Here is a 23864-nt window from a genome sequence, read left to right on the forward strand (position 1 = left end):
TATACAGATTGCCAACAAACACATGAAAGGATGCTCAACATCACTAATCATTAGAGAAATGCAAATCAAAACTACAATGAGATATCATCTCACACCGGTTAGAATGGCCATCATCAAAAAATCTACAAACAATAAATGTGGAGAAAAGGGAACCCTCTTGCACTGTTGGTGGGAATGTAAATCGATACAGCCACTATGGAGAACAGCAAGGAGCTTCCTTAAAAAACTAAAAATAGAATTACCATACGACCCAGCAATTCCACTACCGGGCATATACCCTGAGAAAACCATAATTCAAAGAGCCATGTACCACAATGTTCACTGCAGCTCTATTTACAATAGCCAGGGCATGGAAGCAATATAAGTGTCCATTGACAGATGAATGGATAAAGAAGATGTGGCACATATATACAATGGAATATCACTCAGCCATAAAAAGAAACGAAATTGAGTTATTTGTAGTGAGGTGGATAGACCTAGAGTCTGTCATACAGAGTGAAGTAAGTCAGAAAGAGAAAAACAAATACCGTACGCTAACACATATATATGGAATCTAAAAAAAAAATGGTTCCGAAGAACCCAGGGGCAGGACAGAAATAAAGATGCAGACATAGAGAATGGAGTTGAGGACACTGCGAGGGGGAAGGGTAAGCTGGGACGACGTGAGAGAGTGGCATGGACATATATACATTATGAAATGTAAAACAGATAGCTAGTGGAAAGCAGCCACATAGCACATGGAGATCAGCTCGGTGCTCTGTGTCCACCTAGAGGGGTGGGATAGGGAGGGTGGGAGGGAGAGGCAAGAGGGAGGAGATACGGGGATATATGTATAGCTGATTCACTTTGTTATACAGCAGAAACTAACACACCATTGTAAAGCAATTATACTCCAATGAAGATGTCAAAAAAAAAAAAAAAAGAGTAACATTCAATGATTCACTGGGTACATCTGGATGTTTTGCCTGAAGAACTTTCTGAAATATACTAATTAAGTTTACTAACAGAGTTCCCTACCTTGTCAAAGAGAGGCTGGTATAATGCTGCATACTTTCTTTCTAAGTCATGAACTTCTTCATAGAACTTGGCTTCTATATGAGCACATTTCACCTGAAGCTGTTTCAGTGCGTTGATTCTTCTTTTTACTGCTTTAGGTAAACTAAAAGAGAGGGAATAAAAAATAAAACATCCATATGCCTGCAAAATAAGGCGGCATGCTTATTTTTTACTAAAATAAATTAACATTAACATAGAATTAACACCCTTACCATGAAAACGAGCTCCTAAAAATCATTAAGGACAAACACCACCTCCCCGCCCCCCCACCAAAAGCAGGGCGGTGGCGGAGGAGGAAGCTGAAAGATAATTCACAAAAAATACAGGTAATGAAACACGGAAGAAAGGTCCAATCTCATGAAATAGCCAAAAGAATGTAAATTTAAAAGAACTGCTGTCTCTTCCTTACCAAATTGGCAATTAAAAAATAATTCCCAGGGGGGACTTCCCTGCAGTCCAGTGCTTAGGACTCTGCACTGTCACTGCTGAGGGCCTGGTTCAACCCCTGGTCGGGGAAGTAAGATCCCGCAAGCTTCAAGGTGCAGTCAAAAAAATTTTTTTAAATAAAAGAGAGAAGAAAATTTTAGAAATTCCCAGGTTTGATGAGGCTGAGGGCAGAGGCCCTCTAATTGACTCATCTTTCTTAAGGGTAAACAAGAACCTTGAAAATATTCTTTGCATCTACTTCTAAGAATTTATCCTAAGGAAATAACCAAATGTTTATGTGCTGGAGTGACCACTGATGTATTATTCGTAAAAGTGAAAGACTGGGAACAATGACAAGATGAGCAGGATTAAAACGGCCTGTCCACAACCGTGTCCTCAAGGAATACTCAGCACCACAGGACGAGCTCCTGCTGACACAGCAAGGGAAAAACCAGAGATGACAGAGACAAGGCGTGCATTCTAGTCTAGAGTCAGACAACTACCAGCTCCTTAGCCCTTTGATACTTTTTACCTTCTAAGAAACATTTTAGTTTGTATGCCTTACTTTTATAAATCAGAAGGGAAAAAACATTTTAAACCCATTAAAATCATTTGTTTAACCTGAAGTCCTGAGTCACAATCTGGAACAAAGAGCAGACTACTGCAGACTTCCCTGGTGGTGCAGTGGTTAGTTAAGACGCTGCTCTCCCAATGCAGGGGGCCCAGGTTCCATCGCTGGTCAGGAACTAGCTCCCACATGCTGCAACTAAGGAGCCCGCCTGCCGCAACTAAGACCCGGTGCAACCAAATAAATTAATATTTTAAAAACAAGAGCAGACTCCTGGGCCCCACAAAGACCCACACTATCCCCCTTGGTGGGCCTGGGTCCTGCCCTCTGAGTCCTCCTCCACGTGGGCTGACTCCTCAAGGGCAGGGCTGGCATTAGTCTAATGGTATACAGTACCAGGCAGCTCCCGAGCACAGCACTGTTTAGAAAATACAGCCATCAAGGGGGACTGGTTCCAGAACCCTGTGAATATCAAAACCCATGGATGCCCAAGTCCCTTATATGAAATGGTATAGTGTTTGCACACTAAGCACATCCTCCCGTATACTATATATCAGCACTAGATTGCTTACCATACCTAATACAATGTAAATGTTATGTAAATAGTTGCTGGCGTGAGGCAAATTCAAGTTTTGCTTTCTGGAACTTTCTGGAAAAGTTTTCCCCCAATATTTTTGACCCACAGTTGGTTGAATCTGCAAATCTACAACCCAGGGAACCCGTGGATACAGAGGGTCAAGTGTAGTAGAAAAGCCTTGAATCACAAAGGACCCTGTCCTGGTATAATCATACCCACGGCAACCTCAGTTTGGACAAAGGTCCTTCACTACAGACTGCCAACTACAGAAACCGTTCTAGAACTACTGCTAGTTAGAGAACAAGGAAAAAGCAGAGTAAGAATTTAGTAACGCTGAATACATTGACATCTGTACTTCTTTTCTACGTTAATTACACAACCTAACGTTATTTCCTAACTTCCTAATCTTCCTAATGGAGTAAAAATACAAGGACCTCTAAGCCAACTGAACCCAGATATCCTCCCCAGCCAGCCTCCAGACAGTAAGAGTAACTACACACCATTCTTCTCCCCACAACAGGCACGTCACGTACAGCATGGAACGTTGAACTAATTCTATCGCACAAAACCTTGTTCCCCTCCCCCATTTCCTCTCAGTGAATGCCACCCACCCCATTCACCCAGTTTCTGAAGCCAGAAACTAGAAAGCACCACTTACACTCAGCTCTCCTACCTGCACCCAGCATCACCACACCCCACCTTCCCCACTAGGTCACCCCCCGGAAGAACCCTCTCTATGGGCAGAGCAGACCCCAAGCGTGCCCCCTCTGTGCCCCCTTGTCCCCAGCCCCGCGTGGGCCAGCCAGTGTGTGTGCGGGGTAACTCTCTGAGACGCAGCCGTGCACTGACCGGAGGAGGGAAGCCCGGAGCAGCTGAGGCCCCGAGACGAGCAGTCCAAGGGCCTGGAGGGTGGGCATCCTTACGGTGTTCACTGTGCAGTACAACAGAGACACAGACCTCGTCCAAATAAGCCACGTTTCGCTGTTGCAGGCTCACATAGGTGAGCCGGGCAGGACTGGGTCTCTTAGCGAACCAGGAGCCACCGTGAAGAGAAAGCACTGCCCCCATCTGCCTGTACCTCCGCCCCCTGCTGACGCCCCAGTCCGCCTGCTCACGGGACCTGTGAAGGCCTCTCACCCTGCAGGCTGGCACCGTACACTCGCCCATAACTTGACACACCGCACTACCCTGGCCCTCACAGGCCTGTAGCCTCTACCAGGCTCTGACCCCAGCAGTCACCTTCGGGACCCCAGAGCCTGGCTCTCAGCAGGCAAGGTCTACTGAATGAAAAACATACTTATTCCTAGTCTAAGGAACCAGGAGAGGTTTATTCTCTGTCTCTTAAAGTTGCGTCGTCTCCCTCGCAGCATACTTACGTCTCGATGTAGCTCGAAGGAGTGTGGGAGACACTGTCAAGTCGTTCCTGTAAAGCTGCCAAAACTTGAGGATTCTGCATCACCTGGTCTGCGAGCTTTTCTATCAAGAGTTAAAAAGAAACAACATCTGTTTCAAAAACATTTACTTGTAAAGGCATTCGACCCTCCGTGTTAATCACTGAGGGGATCGTTACAAACACACCGGGGGTACCTGGAGAGTTCTGCTCCTCACCTTAGCGGCACAAGCCCCAGTCCCCTCCGAGGTCCGAGGACACTGTCACGTGCTAAGTTCAGGCAGTCTACCTCCCTTCCGGAAGCCGAGGACGGGGACAAGGTGCCCGTGGCTCAGGAAATCAGCGCGCACTTGTGCCCCAGCTCAGGAAAGCGCGACTCCCACCAGCTCCCTGGGGGCACCAGACCTTCCAGGCGCTCTCTGCCTCCACCTTCACCCACCCTGCCCTCCTGCCCAAACCCGCCTCCTCCCAGGAGCCCCCGCCCCTCTGCCCTGCGACCTCGACAGCTCACACACACTGTACCGACTCCTGAAGAACAAACACGACGCTGAGAGGGAGGTCAGCTGTGCCACAGACTGGTTCACACCTGGCTCGCGGCACAGGCTCTGTGTTGAAAAGATTCCCTCTCAGCGACACTGTATGGAAACCCAAACTTAGGGCCCTCACCCGACTCAAAAGGCAGCGCAGACCTAGAGTTCTCCCCCACCTTTTGTAAGACAGTGATGCGGGCAAGCTGAATACAACGTGTATGCACTCAATTTTACCTTTTAACTACAATCCCAATCATTAACATGAAGCACCGTGTATGTGTATAAAACATATGTAACTGTGTATATACAAAACTGCATGTAAATACTAAACATATACACACACACACATCGCTGGTTCTGGCCACTGAAAGGTCTAGAAATAATGGCAGACGGGATTTATATTTTGGTTTTTAAATCTCTGTCCCAACTAAAAGATACAGGCCTCCTTGCATAAATGTAGATTCCAGGTCTGGGGAAAGGAAAGTTCACGGGAAAATGGACCATCGCCTATGCCACAAAGCTACAGAGAACTCAAAATGGACGGGGACGCAGCAAAAGGACACAGAAGCCAGCTTACAGGGACCCCATTGGCAAATGGGACAATCTGCACACAAAAAAGAATAACGATGGACAGTGAGGGAAGATGGTGGAGTAGAAGTACGTGCGCTCACTCCCTCCTGCGAGGACACCAGAATCACAACTAACTGCTGAACAATGATCGACAGGAAGACACTGGAACTCACCAAAAAGACACCCCACATCCAAAGACAAAGGAGAAGCCACAATGAGATGGTAGGAGGGGCGCAATTGCAATAAAATCAATCCCATAACTGCTGGGTGGGTGATTCACAAACTGGAGAACACTTATACCACAGAAGTCCACCCACTGGAGGGAAGGTTCTGAGCCCCACGTCAGGCTTCCCAACCTGGGGATCCAGCAAGGGAAGGAGGAGTTCCTAGAGAATCAGACTTTGAAGGCTAGCGGGATTTGATTACAGGACTCTGACAGGACTGGGGGAAACAGAGACTCCACTCTTGGAGGGCACACACAAAGTAGTGTGCCCATCGGGACCCAGGGGAAGGAGCAGTGACCCCAGGGGAGACTGAACCAGACCTACCTGCTAGTGTTGGAGGGTCTCCTGCAGAGGTGGGGGATGGCTGTGGCTCACCAGGGGGACAAGGACACTGGCAGTAGAAGTTCTGGGAAGTACTCCTTGGGGTGAGCCCTCCCAGAGTCCACCATTAGCCCCACCAAAGAGCCTGGGTAGGCTCCAGTGTTGGGTCGCCTCAGGCCAAACAACCAACAGGAGGGAACCCAGCCCAACCCATCAGCAAACAAGCGGATTAACTGAGTTCTGCCCACCAGAGCAACACCCAGCTCTACCCACCACCAGTCCCTCCCATCAGGAAACTGGCACAAGCCTCTTAGATAGCCTCATCCACCAGAGGGCAGACAGCAGAAGCAAGAAGAACTACAATCCTGCAGCCTGTGGAACAAAAACCACATTCACAGAAAGACAGACAAGATGAAAAGGCAGAGGGCTATGTACCAGATGAAGGAACAAGATAAACCCCCAGAAAAACAACTAAATGAAGTGGAGATAGGCAACCTTCCAGAAGAAGAATTCAGAATAATGATAGTGAAGATGATCCAGGACCTCGGAAAAAGAATGGAGGCAAAGATGGAGGAGATGCAAGAAATGTTTAACAAAGATCTAGAACGATTAAAGAACAGAGATGAACAACACCATAACTGAAATGAAAAATACACTAGAAGGAATCAACAGCAGAATAACTGAGGCAGAAGAACAGATAAGTGACCTGGAAGACAGAATGGTGGAATTCACTGCTGCAGAACAGAATAAAGAAAAAAGAATGAAAAGAATGAAGACAGCCTAAGAGACCTCTGGGGCAACATTAAACGCAACAGCATTCGCATTATAGGGGTCCCAGAAGGAGAAGAGAGACAGAAAGCACCCGAGAAAGTATTTGAAGAGATTATAGTCGAAAACTTCCCAAACATGGGAAAGGAAACAGCCACCGAAGTCCAGGAAGCACAGAGGGTCCCATACAGGATAAACCCAAGGAGAAATATGCCGAGACACACGGTAATCAAACTGGTAAAAATTAAAGACAAAAAAAATTGACTGAAAGCAGCAAGGGAAAAACGACAAATAACATACAAGGAAACTCCCATAAGATTAACAGCTGATTTCTCAGCAGAAACTCTACAAGCCAGAAGGGAGTGGCATGATATACTTCAAGTGATGAAAGGGAAGAACCTACAACCAAGATTACTCTACCCCACAAGGATCTCACTCAGATTTGATAGAGAAATCAAAGGTTTTACAGACAAGCAAAAGCTAAGAGAATTCAGTACCACCAAACCAGCTCTACAACAATTGCTAAAGGAACTTCTCTAAGTGGGAAACACAAGAGAAGAAGAGGACCTACAAAAACAAACCCAAGACAATTAAGAAAATGGTAATAAGAACATACATATCGATAATTACCTTAAACGTGAATGGATTAAATGCTCCAACCAAAAGACACAGGCTCGCTGAATAGATACAAAAACAAGACCCATATATATGCTGTCTACAAGAGACCCACTTCAGACCCAGGGACACATACAGACTGAAAGCGAGGGAATGGAAAAAGATATTCCATGCAAACAGAAATCAAAAGAAAGCTGGAGTAGCAATACTCATATGAGATAAAACAGACTTTAAAATAAAGAATGTTACAAGAGACAAGGAAGGACACTACATAATGATCAAGGGATTAATCCAAGAAGAAGATATAACAATTATATATGCACCTAACATAGGAGCACCTCAATACATAAGGCAACTGCTAACAGCTATAAAAGAGGAAGTCGACAGTAACACAATAGTGGGGGAATTTAACACCTCACTTACACCAATGGACAGATCATCCAAACAGAAAATTAGTAAGTAAACACAAGCTTTAAACAACACAATAGACCAGATAGATTTTTTTTTTTTTTTGCAGTACACGGGCCTCTCACTGTTGTGGCCTCTCCCGTTGCGGAGCACAGGCTCCAGACGCGCAGGCTCAGCGGCCATGGCTCACAGGCCCAGCTGCTCTGCGGCATGTGGGATCTTCCCGGACCGGGGCACGAACCCGTGTCCCCTGCATCGGCAGGCGGACTCTCAACCACTGCGCCACCAGAGAAGCCCGACCAGATAGATTTAATTGATATTTATAGGACATTCCATCCAAAAACAGCAGATTACACTTTCTTCTCAAGTGCTCATGGAATATTCTCCAGGACAGATCACATCTTAGGTCACAAATCAAACCTCAGTAAATTTAAGAAAATAGAAATCACATCAAGCATCTTTTCTGACCACAACACTATGAGATTAGAAATCAATTCCAGGGGAAAAAACGTAAAAAACACAAACACATGGAGGCTAAACAATACGTTACTAAATAACCAAGAGATCATGAAGAAATCGAAGAGGAAATCAAAAAATACCTAGAGACAAATGACAATGAAAACACGACGATCCAAAATCTATGGGATGCAGCAAAAGCAGTTCTAAGAGGGAAGTTTACAGCTATACAAGCCTACCTCAAGAAACAAGAAAAATCTCAAATAAACAATCTAACCTCACACCTAAAGGAACCAGAGAAAGAAGAACAAACAAAACCCAAAGCTAGCAGAAGGAAAGAAATCATAAAGATCAGAGCAGAGATAAATGAAATAGAAATATAGAAAACAATAGCAAAGGTCAATAAAACTAAAAGCTGGTTCTTTGAGAAGATAAAAAAAATTGGTAAACCATTAGCCAGACTCATCAAGAAAAAGAGGGAGAGTACTCAAATCAATAAAATTAGAAATGAAAAAGGAGAAGTTACAACAGACACCACAGAAATACAAAGCATCCTAAGAGACTACTACAAGCAACCCTATGCCAATAAAATGGACAACCTGGAAGAAACGGACAAATCCTTAGAGAGGTATAACCTTCCAAGACTGAACCAGGAAGAAATAGAAAATATGAACGGACCAATCACAAGTAATGAAATTGAAACTGTGATTAAAAATCTTCCAACAAACAAAAGTTCAGGACCAGATGGCTTCACGGGTGAATTCTATCAAACATTTAGAGAAGAGCTAACACCCATCCTTCTCAAACTCTTCCAAAAAACTGCAGAGGAAGGAACACGCCCAAACTCAATCTATGAGGCCATCACCGTCACCCTGATACCAAAAACAGACAAAGATACTACAAAAAAAGAAAATTACAGACCAATATCACTGATGAATATAGATGGAAAAATCCTCAACAATATACTAGCAAACAGAATCCAACAACACATTAAAAGGATCATACACCATGATCAAGTGGGATTTATCCCAGGGAAGCGAGGATTCTTCAATATAAGCAAATCAATCAATGTGATACACCACATTAACAAACTGAAGAATAAAAACCATTATGATCATCTCAACAGATGCAGAAAAAGCTTTTGACAAAATTCAACACCATTTATGATAAAAACTCTCCAGAAAGTGGGCATAGAGGGAACTTAACTCAACATAATAAAGGCCATATATGACAAATCCACAGCAAACATCATTCTCAATGCTGAAAAACTGAAAGCATTTCCTCTAAGATCAGGAACAAGACAAGGATGTCCACTCTCACCACTATTATTCAACATAGTTTTGGAAGTCCTAGCCACGGCAATCAGAGAAGAAAAAGAAATAAAAGGAATACAAATTGGAAAAGAAGAAGTCAAACTGTCACTGTTTGCAGGTGACATGATACTATACATAGAGAATCCTAAAGATGCCACCAGAAAACTATTAGAGCTAATCAATGAATTTGGTAAAGTTGCAGGATACAAAATTAACGTACAGAAATCTCTTGCATTCCTATACACTAGTGATGAAAAATCTGAAAGAGAAATTAAGGAAACACTCCCATTTACCACTGCAACAAAAAGAAGAAAATACCTAGGAATAAACCTACCCAGGGGGACAAAAGACCTGTATGCACAAAACTATAAGACACTGATGAAAGAAATTAAAGGTGATACCAACAGATGGAGAGATATACCATGTTCTTGGATTGGAAGAATCAATATTGTGAAAATGACTATACTACCCAAAGCAATCTACAGATTCAATGCAATCCCTATCAAATTACCAATGGCATTTTTTATGGAACTGGAACAAATCATCTTAAAATTTGTATGGAGACACAAAAGACCCCAAAGAGCCAAAGCAGTTTTCAGGGGAAAAAAAGGAGCTGGAGGAATCAAACTCCTTGATTTTAGACTATACTACAAAGCTACAATAATCAAGACAATATGGTACTGGCACAAAAACAGAAACACAGATCAACGGAACAAGATAGAAAGCCCAGAGGTAAACCCATGCACCTATGGTCAACTAATCTATGACAAAGGAGGCAAGAATATACAATGGAGAAAAGACAGTCTCTTCAATAAGTGGTGCTGGGAAAACTGGACAGCTACATGTAAAAGAATGAAATTAGAATACCCCCTAACACCATACACACAAATAAACTCAAAATGGGTTAGAGACCTAAATGTAAGACCAGACACTATAAAACTCTTAGAAACATAGGAAGAACACTCTGACATAAATCACAGCAAGATCTTTTTCGATCCACTATTAACAAATGGGACCTAATGAAACTTAAAAGCTTTTGCTCAGCAAAGGAAACCATACACAAGACGAAAAGACAACCCTCAGAATGGGAGAAAATATTCGCAAACGAATCAAATGGACAAAGGATTAATCTCCAAAATATATAAACAGGTCATGCAGCTCAATATTAAAAAAACAAAGAACCCAATCCAAAAATGGGCAGAAGACCTAAATAGACCTTTCTCCAAAGAAGACATACAGATGGCCAAGAAGCACATGAAAAGCTGCTCAACATCACTAATTATTAGAGAAATGCAAATCAAAACTACAATGAGGTATCACCTCACACCAGTTAGAATGGGCATCATCAGAAAATCTACAAACAAATGCTGGACAGGGTGTAGAGAAAAGGGAACCCTCTTGCACTGTTGGTGGGGATGTAAATCGATACAGCCACTATGGAGAACAGTATGGAGGTTCCTTAAAAAACTAAAAATAGAATTACCATATGACCCAGCAATCCCAGTACTGAGCATATACCCAGAGAAAACCATAATTCAAAAAGACACATGCACCCCAGTGTTTGCTGCAGCACTATTTACAGTAGCCAGGACATGGAAGCAACCTAAGTGTCCATCGACAGATGAATGGATATAGAAGATGTGGTACATATATACAATGGAGCATTACTCAGCCATAAAAAGGAACGAAATTGGGTCATTTGTAGAGATGTGGATGGATCTAGAGACTGTCATACAGAGTGAAGTCAGAAAGAGAAAAACAAATACTGTATATTAACAAATATATGTGGAACGTAGAAAAATGGTACAGATTAACTGGTTTGCAGGGCAGAAATTGAGACACAGATGTAGAGAACAAACATATGGACACCAAGGGGGGAAGCGGCGGGGAGTGGGGCTGGTGGTGTGATGAATTGGGCGATTGGGATTGACATGTATACACTGATGTTTATAAAATGGATGACTAATAAGAACCTGCTGTATAAAATAATTAATTTATTAAAAAATGAATAATGATGGCAAATGATTAAACACTGAATAAAAAGCTAATCCATGAGTCTATAGTAACATTAAAATGGGGTAGCGGGGGAATAGGGAAGTATTTCTTTAATAGATGTTAATATGTTAGATTCATAGGATTAGAAAAACACCCTTTGGTGACCACCAACGTCATCACGCATTCAGCAAGGATCATCAGTGGTGCCCGAATCCCTACGTAAGAGTCTTACGGAGAACAGGATTCCCGCAGGGTGCCCAACAGCTTCTTTACTCCAAGGACCCTAAGGGCAGAGACCGGCAGACACTGTCTTCACCACGTCAGCACTCTCGGGAGCCCCATCACAGGCCTAACTGCATTCCACTCCATCAGGTCGCCTATGTGCTTGTCTTGCCAAGACATCTACCCTGAATCTAGTGAGGAGAAAACCACGAGACCCATCCAGAGCATTCTACAAGACAGCTGGAGCACACAGCCTGCTGATGTGTCCCTGCGAGGAAGGGTAAAAAAGGTGGGGAGACAACTCTAGAATAAAGGGGACAGAACTAAACGTGATATGTGATCCTCGGCCAGCTCTGGATTTGAGTGTGGGGTATGGAGGTAAAAGAAATGCTGAGAAAACCAGGAGAATATGAACATGACTGTACATTAGCTAATAGTATTGGACCGACATTAAATTTCTTGGTTGTGGTAATGGCACTGTGGTTATGAGACTTTATCCTAGTTTTTAGGAAATTTATACTAAATTGTTTTAGGAAGAAAAAGCCAGAATATCCACAACTTGCTTTCAAACAGTTCAGAGGGAAAAACAAGCATAGATAAATACTTGAAAACGGAGGAAAGGGCCTTCCCTGGAGGCGCAACGGTTGAGAATCCGCCTGCCAATGCAGGGGACATGGGTTCGAGCCCTGGTCCAGGAAGATCCTATATGCCATGGAACAACTAAGCCCGCGCACCACAGCTACTGAGCATGCGCTCTAGAGCCCGTGCTCCGCAACAAGAGAAGCCACCGCAATGAGAAGCCTGCGCACTGCAACGAAGAGCAGCCCCCGCTTGCTGCAACTAGAGAAAGCCCGTGCACAGCAACGAAGACCCGACGCAGCCAAAAATAAATAAATAAATGTATTAAAAAAAAAAAAGAAAATGGAGGAAAAGTAATATATCTAAGAATTTATGATCATATCAAAATAATATGATATCTGGGACGTGCTTCAGAATAATCACGGGAAGAGAAGTAAAGGCACAGGTGAAAAAAGCCTGAGCGCCTGGTAATCAGCGCTAACAGCGAGAGACGGCAGGTAGAGGTGCACTGTGCTATTCACTTGATTTCCGAGGTTTGAGTAGGAGCCTCCCTGCTCTGCACGCAAACTCTCCAACGGTTCACTTTCCCATGTGCAGTGAACTGACCTGTATTACTTGCATTTTTAGCAGCTTCCAAGGAATCTGAAGGAACCCCATCTGAAAAACTAAAACAATATATTTAAAAAGTATTACTCTAAAAAAAGTTTCACAGATAAATACCACAATGGTGTTTTTCTTATTTAACACATTAAGAGGTGTCTCCACAGTAACTTCAGATTTGAGCAGAAGACAACTACAGACACACACGTGTTACCTATGAAATACTTTCCTCACCGTTATTAAAAAAAACCACCTTGCCAAGCTGTTAGGACAGTGCCCACAGTGGTTCTGTGGGACAGCCACACACAGTCTCTAAAAACATAAAGGTTTTTAGTATCAATATATGACACACTTTTCACATCTAAAGCAAGTTCTTTATGGGCTCAAAAACACAGAGGGGAAAAAAAGAGCCATCACCTGGAGCACCTAATGATGTTTACAGAAATAAGGCTTGCCTCTTGCTCACCAACTAAAATTTAAACTCCAATAAACAAAGTCCATTTTGGCTTACCTGTTATCTGCCATCTGAATGTTTTTATCTCCTACAAATTAAAAAAGAATTAACATTACTAAAAATTCACAGACAAAAAAATTTTCAAATGTACTCTTTTCACAGTGATTTTCAGTGGGGGATGAGGACCTCGTAAGGAGGGGCAAGAGGGACTGCTCTGGGGTGATGGAAATGTCAAGACCTTGAATGGGGTACTGGTTACTTGCATACACACACTTGTGAAAACTCATCAAATTAAAAACTTATACGTCTTTCAGTGCAAGCACATTTACTCATAAAAAATTTCTCTTGTTGGCACTAAAATGACCAGACTTCAGAATAAAGACAATTCATCAATTTTAACTTGCCTTATGTCTATAGTAAGTTTCAGAAACAGGAACATTTATTTATGCTAGACCAATTATTTTAGAGCAATTCAAAGAATTTACTGGTGCTCACATTGCCTTTCAAACCCTAACTCAGAATGATTTTAAAATTTTGTTTATTCTGTGTGTTCTACTACTTCTACACTGAAGATGCAGTACTTGTGTAAAAACATCATGTAATACACTCAATTATGATCCCACTTTTACAAGAGACATATAAAAAAAGATTATCTCCAGATTAGGTGACTTTCTACCTATAAATATTAAAGGTGGGTTCTAAGACATTTATGACTTAAACAGAACTTGATATTAGTACAATTTCAAAGCCCTATCTAAATGCAGAGCTAAAAACAGTCAGGCTTGGTGATCACATTTCCTTAGTCCTAGATGTCGTAAATCCACTTCAGATGCTCCTCTGAGGGGTGGTTTCAAGCTGACAACTGGTCGATGACTCATTCTTAGGTATCTGAGCAAAGCCCAGACCCCTTCATCAGTGCTTCAGGGTCAAAGAGAACAATAACGCTTCAGTTAGGAAATACAGCTCCAAATGGAATGTATGAACTACGATTGTTTTAAGTGCATCTTTCTTAGGTAATTCTATTTCAAAATAAAACATTGTAATTACTTTAAAAATTCGAAACACTACATAAATGTTACATTATCTTTTTCAAAAAGCTAAATGATTTAAGGAAACAAATGAAAATCAGGAGAGGAAAAACCCTCCAACGGTCCCCATCACCTTCTGCTGAGTCCAAAGTCACTCCACACAGAAACCCGAATTCCTACACCTCCCAGCTTAGCTCCTCCGCAATCTGCTGCATACATACAGCCGCACCCGGGCTATTCCCAAGCTTTATCTTTTTTTTTTTTAAATAAATAAATGTATTTATTTTTGGCCGCGTCGGTTCTTCGTTGCTGCGCGCGGGTTTTCTCTAGTTGCAGTGAGCGGGGACTACTCTTGGTTGCGGTGCGCGGCCTTCTCATTGCGGTTGCGTCTCTTCTTGCGGAGCACAGGCTCTAGGCACGCGGGCGTCAGTACTTGTGGCACGCGGGCTCAGTAGTTGTGGCTCGCGGGCTCTAGAGCGCAGGCTCAGTGGTTGTGGCGCACAGGCTTAGTTGCTCCGCGGCACGTGGGCTCTTCCTGGACCAGGGCTTGAACCCATCTCCCTTGCATTGGCAGGGGGATTCTTAACCACTGCACCACCAGGGAAGCCCGATTCCCAAGCTTATATTCCTGCTTTTTCATATATTACAAATGCAAAACATGAGACAGGCAGGTCTTCAAAATAACATCTGATGACAACATTTTAAGAGCTAATACACTTACCTTTTACCAGTTGTTAAATACTGAAGATTTCCCCCCGATATACTTCGGATAACATCTACATGAACACATCTTAGTTTACATGGCTTCCCATCCCAAGTAATTCTTTATATGGCAATAGTAGGATTGTGACTGTAGGATTTCTGGGTCAGAGAATAGGAATGGATACTGACACCTACTGCCAAACTGGTTACACACTGAAACCAACTACAATTTGGCTATGTAATTAAAGTCTCCATTGTCTAACAATTATGTCCACCAGCACCTTCTGTGTAGACCACACACACCAACTGCTCTCTCTTGCAGCAGCTGTCACTGCCAGCTTAACGGACAAAGTCCCGTTTTCCCCACCCAGTCAAGCCACACACCTAATTCCAACACCTTCTGTACTAGCAAGGTCCCCATGTGACAGGCAATTTCCCACAATTTATACCCACAGCAACTCTGGCAGGGAGGGTGCATCCCCAGTGCACAGGACACTGAGGATGGGAAGGGTGAGGTGACTAACCCAAGGTTACCTGGCTAGTAAGGTGTGGACTGGGGTCTCTTTCAACCTAAAAGAAAGGAGGTAAACTAAGGCAAACTCCAGTTACCAGAAATAGAGTTTATTTGGGAACAGCAGAGAAACTGCAATTCAGGACACACATACTGAAGCGAGCTACAGGTGAGTTCACTGAAGGCTTGGGGTGGGGTGCTTCTTTGGGCAAAGAGTGCAAAAGGGGAAAATCCAATTAGGGACCATGCAGCAAGTGGTTCCAAGATGCGGAGAAATTCCTGGCAGATGCTCACCGGTTGGAGGATAAATTTCGATCTCTCATAAGTCAAGCATTTATGGGAAATCAGTCCCACCATCTTTGTTTTCTGAGGGTACATGTTTTCTGAGGGTGCATGCGCAAGAGATTCTCCATTTCACATCCTTCCGTTCCATATTAGATTAAAATCCTTTCACATCCCCCCTTTTGATTAAACTCTTTCACAAAAAGCACTGCTCATCAGTCTTACTGTGTGGGTATCTCACTTAGTCAGAGGCACCATTAGCTGCACGTGGATTATGGGTCTCTCGGAGCTGAGGAGGACCATCCTCAGATGTCTCATCCCACGGAAGAGGAAAACAGCAAGCAGATACTTGGCCTCATTTTAACAAAACAATTGAGAAATGGGGAACCTCAGTTATGTTCCTCTGACGTGGTCAGTTCAGTTTCCATGGTCAGCTGAGCTTCAGGATAAGCCTTTATTTTGTAGTTACATACAGGAAAAACAACTTTATTTTGTACATACACCTGGCAGAAAGACATTTGCCTGCTGATACAAAACAGGAGAAATTTAACCATGTGGATTATTCCCATGGCCAGAAGTCCAATTATAGCTACTGACTAGAATAAACTTCTCAACCTGTTTCCCCAGCTGCCTATATTTAATAGGTCAAAAATGGCCCAGGTCCCGGCGGTATGGCCTATTTCAGTTAATAGTTTGATATTATCTTCCATTATTTTTATTATTTTTTTTTAATTAATTTATTTTTGGCTGCGTTGGGTCTTCGTTGCTGCATGCAGGCTTTCTCTAGCTGTGGCAAGCAGGGTCTACTCTTTGTTGCAGTGCATGGGCTTCTCATTGCGGTGGCTTCTCTTGTTGCAGAGCACGGGCTCCAGGCGCACGGGCTTCAGTAGTTGTGGCACGTGGGCTTAGTTGCTCCGTGGCATGTGGGATCTTCCCGGACCAGGGCTCGAAACCGTGTCCCCTGCATTGGCAGGCGGACTCTCAACCACCGAGCCACCAGGGAAGCCCTCTTTCACTACTTTCAGTCTTGTGTTACTTTTCCCGATTTGTTAACATAAAAACAGCATTCTTGGGACTTCCCTGGTTAAGAACCAGGGAAGTCCCAAGACTTCTGAGCCTGCGCTCTAGAGCCACAACTACTGAGCCTGTGCTCTAGAGCCCGCAAGCCACAACTACGGAGCCCGTGTGCCACAACTCCTGAAGCCCACGCACCTAGAGCCCGTGCTCTGCAATGAGAAGCCACCGCTACGAGAACCCTGTGCACCGCAACGAATAGTAGCCCCTGCTCACCGCAACTAGAGAAAGCCCGCGTGCAGCAATGAAGACCCAACACATCCAAAAATAAATAAGTAAATAAATAAAATTTTAAAAAACAAAAAACCCCCCAGCATTCTTCCTCAAGCAGGGCACAGGTTCCCCCATGCTATGCAGTGTGGACGTCCAGGGCTCTGCAGTTTTGTAAGACAACTTCTGCTAGGCTGTCTACTTGGGTTTGTTGATATTCAAAAGCTCTGACATAAGCATTAAGGTAGCAGCCATGAATCTGATGAGATTCTTAACTGCCTTTTCAAGTTCTGCTACTCCAACTCAAGGGAAAAAGTCCAAAGGGCAAATCCCTTTCTATCTACCAGGAGCGTATCTGTAGGCATCCACCCAAAATTGTATCCATCCCAGCTACGATGTGCTCTCTCAAGACGGCAGGAGAAGGAACCCAGATTGGGCCCAAGGGCGATGGAAGGCAGGGTTTCCCAACTCCAGCATCAGGAGTGAGGACAGGGCTCCAAGCGCACTTCCCATTTAGGGCAAGTGTGGGGTATGCATTCCTTCCACACGGAGGGAATAACCAGTGTTTTCTGAAGACAGGCTCCCTTTCCTGGAATAAAAGAGCTCTCGCGGTCAAAGCCGGTCATTTACCAACAGCGCATGGTAAGTGGTTCTGTTTAGCGCCGTGAGGACAGTTAGAGCAACATCTTAAAGTTCAACATATGTGGAGTAACAGGTGAGTTTGGTTACTGTGGGTGAGGTTCTGATGGAGGCTGGGGATCTGCCAGGGACAAGCTAGGGTGAATTAGTTCCTACCACTCAACAGATCTCTGTTCAGCTCCCCATGAGGCGCCACTGGAGAAAGCACATCAGCTTTCTACTCCCTGTATCGTTAAAATTTTCATCACTCCACCGAAGAGATACATGCTGGAGGAGACGTCAGTCTCCTAGATTCCAGTGGGGAATGAACCCATGGCCATCTGAATCACATACAAGTGTTACAAGGGTGCAGGAGGTAGCCTAGAGATTCACCAGTCCCATTAATGCTTCTGGAACACTGGAAAGCTTTTCGGTAAGAGTCCAGGCTTAAGTGAGAGGGATTCCTTTAGGGGTGGGGCACCCAATGGAATGCTGTAATGTCAGGTGCCAATTTAAGTATAGCCACAAAGATGCCAAAGGAAAACCTTGTATCTCTGCCAGACAGGTTTCACCACCCTTCTAAGGATAATGGCCAGGCCTCCAGTTCAGGTTCATCATCACCAGCAATCAGTAAGGTTGGTGGAATGAGAGTTCTTGTAAGGTGGGAGCACAGGGGTGCATTACAGCCAAACTAGAGGGCGGCAAGGAGGCCAAAGAAAGGACAATTACAACTATAGCAGCATGACTTGGCTGAGTGATACAGAATTGGCTGAAACAGGTTTCACAGGCCTGGGCCGGATATCTCTGATCTCTGGAAAGCTGTCTGCTTCAGTCCTTAGAAATTCTTAGCTTTCAGTCTTGAGTTGGGCTGCAGGTCCACTCAGGTTTGGGGTCCTTTCTAAGATGGGACACATGAATCCAGAAGTCTAACTCTGGGAGCTTCGTGGCACAGGGATTAGTCAGTAACACCTGGTAGAAGTCCTTCCAGTGAGGGAGGAGGGAGTCTTTATGCATAGGTCTCTTCCAGTAGTTGAAGTCTCCAGGCTGTAAACTGACATCTTCATCTCCAGGGAGCACACTGCAGAAAGACTGCTCTACTACAGCACGATTATTCTCAATGGATCTTAGATCCCTGCAAAATGTGAAGTATGTAACCTTTTATTGTGGGGTCAAACAAAGCAGAGGCTAAATGCTTTGGCCATCCGTGACTATTTCGAAGGGTGAGAATTTATGAGTCCCAAATGTAGATCTAAGATTCAGAAGAACCAGAGCACTACTTTTGGCCAATGTATCTGGAGGGTTTCAACTAACTCAGCCAGCCAGCTCTTTACAATTACACTTGCATGAACCAGCCCTGAAGGCTGAGGATGATAAGCCTGATGGAAACCGCCCAGTGAAGTAGGTCCCCTGGAGTTCCAGGGGCGGGAGAGGTCCTCAAGTGGGAAGGATCTTTTCTACAAGGACTTTAGCTATGGAAGAGGGAGTCACCACTCTACATGGAAACGCTCGAGTCCGACATGAAAACCGTTACGAGAGCATATTTATACCCATGAGTGGGGGCAACTGTATGAAATCCACCTGCAGAGCGTGAGCAGTCTGGTGCATTAAAATGTCCTGAGGCGGGACAAACAGGCTTCCTTGGGCTCAATGTATGACAAGTAGAACAAGCAAGACAAGTGCCTTTTGTGGTCTTGCTGGTGTTTCTCTATCAACACTGATTTATAAAGGTTACCTTTTCTCAGTGGACCAATGGTTTAATCCATGTACAGTGGTCAATAAGGGAAGTTTTAGATTTTCTGGCAGAAACAGCTTATTACTGGGTTCAAACCAGAGCCCCTTTTCTTCATGGGTCCAACAGTCAGCCTTTCAGATTTCCAGTTGTGCTCTTCTCTTTCAGAGGCCAGCTGTTATCCTCCCCTGGCTAGTTCTCTTAGGTCTTTGCAGGGGGAAGAGCCTTTTGGACCATGACGGAGGTTTGGTCTATGGGTATCATAAAGGAAGTGTTTTTTTGCAGAGGTATCAGGGAGGTGGTTTCCTTTGGCTTCCAGTGAATCAGACTTGCAATGCCCAGGCCCTTTAATGATAGCTAGAGCTGCCGGCAGCAGTATGGTGTCCAACAGACTTTGGGCATAAGGGCCATGCTTAATTTTATCTCCACTGGGAGTAAGGAAACCCTGTTGTTTCCATAACATTCCAAAGCACTGCACCACTCTACAAAGGCATACTATCAGTAAAGAGGTGTGCTGTCTTGCCTTTGACTAAAATGCATGTTTGAGTGAGGGTATACAAGCAGACCTCCACGGTACTACATGTTTGGTGCCAGACTACTGCAGTAAAGCGAGTCACATGAACTTCCTGGTTTCCCAGTGCATATAAATGTTTACATTATATGGTAGTTTGTTGAGTGTGCGATAGCATTATATCTTAAAATACAATGTACATACCTTAATTTAAAAATACTTTATTGCTAAAAAGTGCTAACCATCATCTGAGTCTTCAGCGAGTTGTAGGAACGTCAAAGGTCACTGACCACAGATCACTATAACAAATACAATAATACTGTGAGAATTACCAAAATGTCACAGTCACATGAAGTGAGCAAATGCTGTTGGAAAAATGGCGCTGACCGGCGCTGACCGACGCTGACACAGGGTCGTCACAAACCTTCAATTTACCAAAAGACACAATATCTGCAAAGCACAACAAAATAAGGTATGCCTGTGTGATTCAGCTTGTTGACCTGAAGCAGCCAAAGTCAGGGCGGCAGCCTCAATAACTTCACAGCCCCAGCACAAAATTCACCATTTTCATTTTTCAGGTAAGAGCCATTAGTAAACCACATAAGATCAGGATTCATCAAGGAGGTTTCCTGTAAGTAGTCATGAGGTGTCATCATGGGAAGTCATGGGGAATTTTATCAGTGGAGGAGGGACGATAGGTTGCAGGGTTGAGACTGTTACACTGAATGGGAGTGATGCGGGCACAGCGAGTAAGAAGATTTCAAAGGGGTAAAATGGCTTGCTGAGAGGTGTTGAGTGTGGTGTGAACTCAAGAGAGCCTCAACGGTGTGAGGTGCAAAGATGGTAGCCTTTACTAAGAGGACAGCAGCAGGCATAGCTCTAAGCCATGCCATATGCTCAGGCCAGGGATCTAACCGTTGGGTGTAGTAACCCAGGGGTCAGTGATAGCCCCATATTTTGGGGTAAATATCCCGAGGGCATTCCCTTCCTTCTCATAAACAATAAGGAAAAGGGTAGCTGATAATTTGGGTATTCAAGGGTCGGTGGATTTATTAAACTTTCCTTCAAAGGCTAAACGATCTTGGTCATCCCAAAAAATGAGGTCAGGTATGCTGTTCTTTAGAAAGGCATATAGGGTGACTTCCCCAGTGGTCTAGTGGTTAAGACTCCAGGCTCCCACTGCAGGGGGCCCGAGTTCAATCCCTGGTCGGGGAACTAAGATCCCACGTGCCATGTGGCACGGCCAACAACAAAAGGGAGCATATGGGGGGCAGAATCATTAAAGAGAAGTTTGGAACCCAGTTGCAACAATAACCAGCTAGCCCAAGAAAACTCTGTAACTGACATTTGGTTTGGGGGTTTGGAGAGTTTAAAATGCCTTGAAGCCTATCGGGATCTAGGTGTAGTCTCCATTCTGAGATTAAATGTCCTAGATATCAAACATGAGTTTGGACAAATTGCAGTCTTTCCTTCAAGGCCTTATATCCCTTAATGGCTAAGATCTTTAACAGGTGAACAATGTCTCTGTGGAAATTTTGGGAGGGCGAGCAAAGAAGCAAATCATCTACATGTTACAGTAAGGTGGTGCCTCCAGAGAATTCTACGTCATTTAAGTCGCCTTTAAAATCTGTCAGAAGAGGAACCTCAGTAAAGCCCTGACGCATGACTGTCCAGGTATATTGTTGTCCTTCCCAGGTAAAGGCAAAAAGATATTGACTCTTTATCAACAGGAATACTAAAAAAACATACTGCCTAAGTCGACCACAGTGAAAAAGTTGCTTCCCGTAGAGATGAACACTGACAGCACGTGGGGATTGCAGGTGACAGGGTGGCAAGGAATTACAATGCTGTTTATTGCCAAAGGTCCTGCACAAATCTCCCTCCTTGGCTGCTGGGTTTTTTACAGGTAAGACAGGGCTATTACAAAGACTAGTGCAAGGGACAAAGAGTCCTTCGGCCTTACCATCTTCTATGATAGAACTTATGTCCTGGAAGACTTCTTTATTTATAGGGTATTGTATGTCTTAATAGGAGAGGCACTATGAATTCTGCCTATGTCTGTTGAGGATTCTGCCCAAAGAGTGGGGGGGAGGGGTACCTTAATAGTGGGTAAGTCCAAAGCTTGGTCTTTTTAGCTTTGCAATGTAATAAAGGCAAAAAGGGGTTTAATCTTCCTAAGTGTTGATTTGAACTGTTGATTTTGAGGGAAAAAGTGGCAGCATGCTATTTCTCCAGGAAATCTCATCCTAATACATGTATAGGAGCCACACTGCTGAGGAGAAATGGGTGTTTGTTTTGCAAAGGCCCCAGACAAAAAGGTATGGGCTGGGAAACAGGGACATGGTGCAGCGTGAGGTCCCCACTATTGGAACGTATGTAATACTGTGAGGAAGGAACTGTTTTGCTGTAGTTAGGCTGGGCGCTGACAGAGCAGCCCCTGTGCCAATTAATACTATAAGGAACTTGTCTCTGATCTGGAGAAGAGTCTTCCCCAGGCTATTTAATGGACGGACAGGGAACAGTCCCTGTGTGTCCTCTGAGTCACATCCTTGGGGTGGGTTTGGCTGTCGGTTCTTGGAGGGTTGCAAGTGTTTGGATTTCAATTTACAGCAATCCTTTTTCCAACGGCCAGATTTGCTTTGAGTCTCCATCTGCGGGAGTTGTCTTTCTTTTGGTGTCATCTTCTGGGGTACGAGCCAATTGAGTGGCCAAAGTGACAAGATCAGGGTAGACACTGTTTCCCATTCTATACAGGTTCTTTTGACTAACAGGGTGAGTCCTTGGTTAGATCATATACAAACGTGGAATTAAAAGCCACCTGGGTGGATTCGGCATCTGTGGGAAGCCTGAAATTTTCCTTGAAAACAATCTGGAGCCTGCTCTAACAGTTATGGACAGATACAGCAGGCTTTTGGGTGCATGCCTGAATCTTGTTCCAGTCCATGGACTAGGGGAAGACTCTAGGGATGGCTTCATGCAGGCTTCTGGCTGTACTGCCAGCCTGATCACATGAAAGGGCTGGTGGTTGGTTTCGTTTAAGCCTAAGAGATCGGACTTCCCTGGTGGTGCAGTGGTTGGGAATCTGCCTGCCAATGCAGGGGACACAGGTTCGAGCCCTGGTCTGGGAAGATCCCACATGCCGTGGAGCAACTAAGCCCGTGCACCACAACTACTGAGCCTGTGCTCCAGAGCCTGCGAGCCACGACTACTGAAGCCCGCATGCCACAACTACTGAAGGCCGCGCGCCTAGAGGCGTGCTCTGCAACAAGAGAAGCCACCGTAATGAAAAGCCCGCACACCGCAACGAAGAGCAGCCCCCGCTCACAGCAACGAAGACTCAACACAGCCAAAAATTAATTAATTAATTAAATAAAAATAAATAAATCAAAATTTAAATTGGGGGAGGGAGCCTAAGAGATGGTTCAGGGTTTTCTCAACTGGTTGTTTTAGTCCAGTGCTGGGCTTGACTTATTTTAGACAAGCATGTGGACTGTTTGATAGAGACTGGAGGGACCAAGCTGGTAAATCAGGGTTACGATACTGAATTCCTCACCAAATCTATGAGGATCCATGTTACCTTGGGAAAGTCCTTATAACCCCAAGCCCTTTTTTTTTTTTTTTAAAGATATCCTTGATGTGGACCATTTTTAAAGTCCTTACTGAATTTGCTACAATACTGCTCCTGTCTTATGCTTTTTGGTTTTCTGGCCATGAGGCATGTAGGATCTTAGCTCGCCGACCAGGGGTAGAACTCGTGCCCCCTCTGCATGAAGGTGAAGTCTTAACCACTGGACCACCAGGGCAGTCCCTAGCCCTAAGCTTGACCTTTGCCCATGGGGTACAGGAAGTTTGCTATGGTTTAGCAGGATGCTCAGAAGGTCTAATTTTGAAAGGGAAGTTTTAATGGGCTTGGCAGGTGAGGGTTCAGTGACAGGAAAGAAAGGAAGTTCAGAGAGAGGGGAGGGATAAGGAGGCAGCAAAGATAGAGGTACAAAGGAGATGGAGCAGTAAGGGTAGGAGGGACCTCAGCTCACACCAAGAAAGAGGCCAGTGACATTTTAAAAATCCACCTTTAGCTGCTTATTTGCTTCAATTTGGAAACAGTATTTGGTAAGGAGGCAATTTTA

At 44.2% G+C, this 23864-nt stretch overlaps 1 protein-coding gene across 5 annotated transcripts in view; it reads right to left on the reverse strand.

Moving 5' to 3' along the window:
* The window catches only part of NAP1L4 (nucleosome assembly protein 1 like 4), a 63676-nt gene that overhangs the window by 31205 nt on the left and 8607 nt on the right, over positions 1 to 23864 (reverse strand). For 4 of the 5 annotated variants that reach the window (XM_067747942.1, XM_067747943.1, XM_067747945.1 and 1 more), the window contains 4 exons: positions 13130 to 13160; positions 12625 to 12683; positions 4004 to 4103; positions 1018 to 1159 (listed from right to left, as the gene is read on the reverse strand). In XM_067747942.1, the coding sequence (XP_067604043.1) occupies positions 1018 to 1159; positions 4004 to 4103; positions 12625 to 12683; positions 13130 to 13143 (315 nt within the window). In that variant the 5' untranslated portion in view covers positions 13144 to 13160. Of the gene's footprint in view, positions 1 to 1017; positions 1160 to 4003; positions 4104 to 12624; positions 12684 to 13129; positions 13161 to 19941; positions 20037 to 23864 lie in introns of those variants that run through there. The other variant, XM_067747944.1, reaches the window with a different exon arrangement.

The sequence above is a fragment of the Pseudorca crassidens genome, chromosome 9, assembly GCF_039906515.1.
Source record: "Pseudorca crassidens isolate mPseCra1 chromosome 9, mPseCra1.hap1, whole genome shotgun sequence".
Classification (NCBI taxonomy): domain Eukaryota; kingdom Metazoa; phylum Chordata; class Mammalia; order Artiodactyla; family Delphinidae; genus Pseudorca; species Pseudorca crassidens.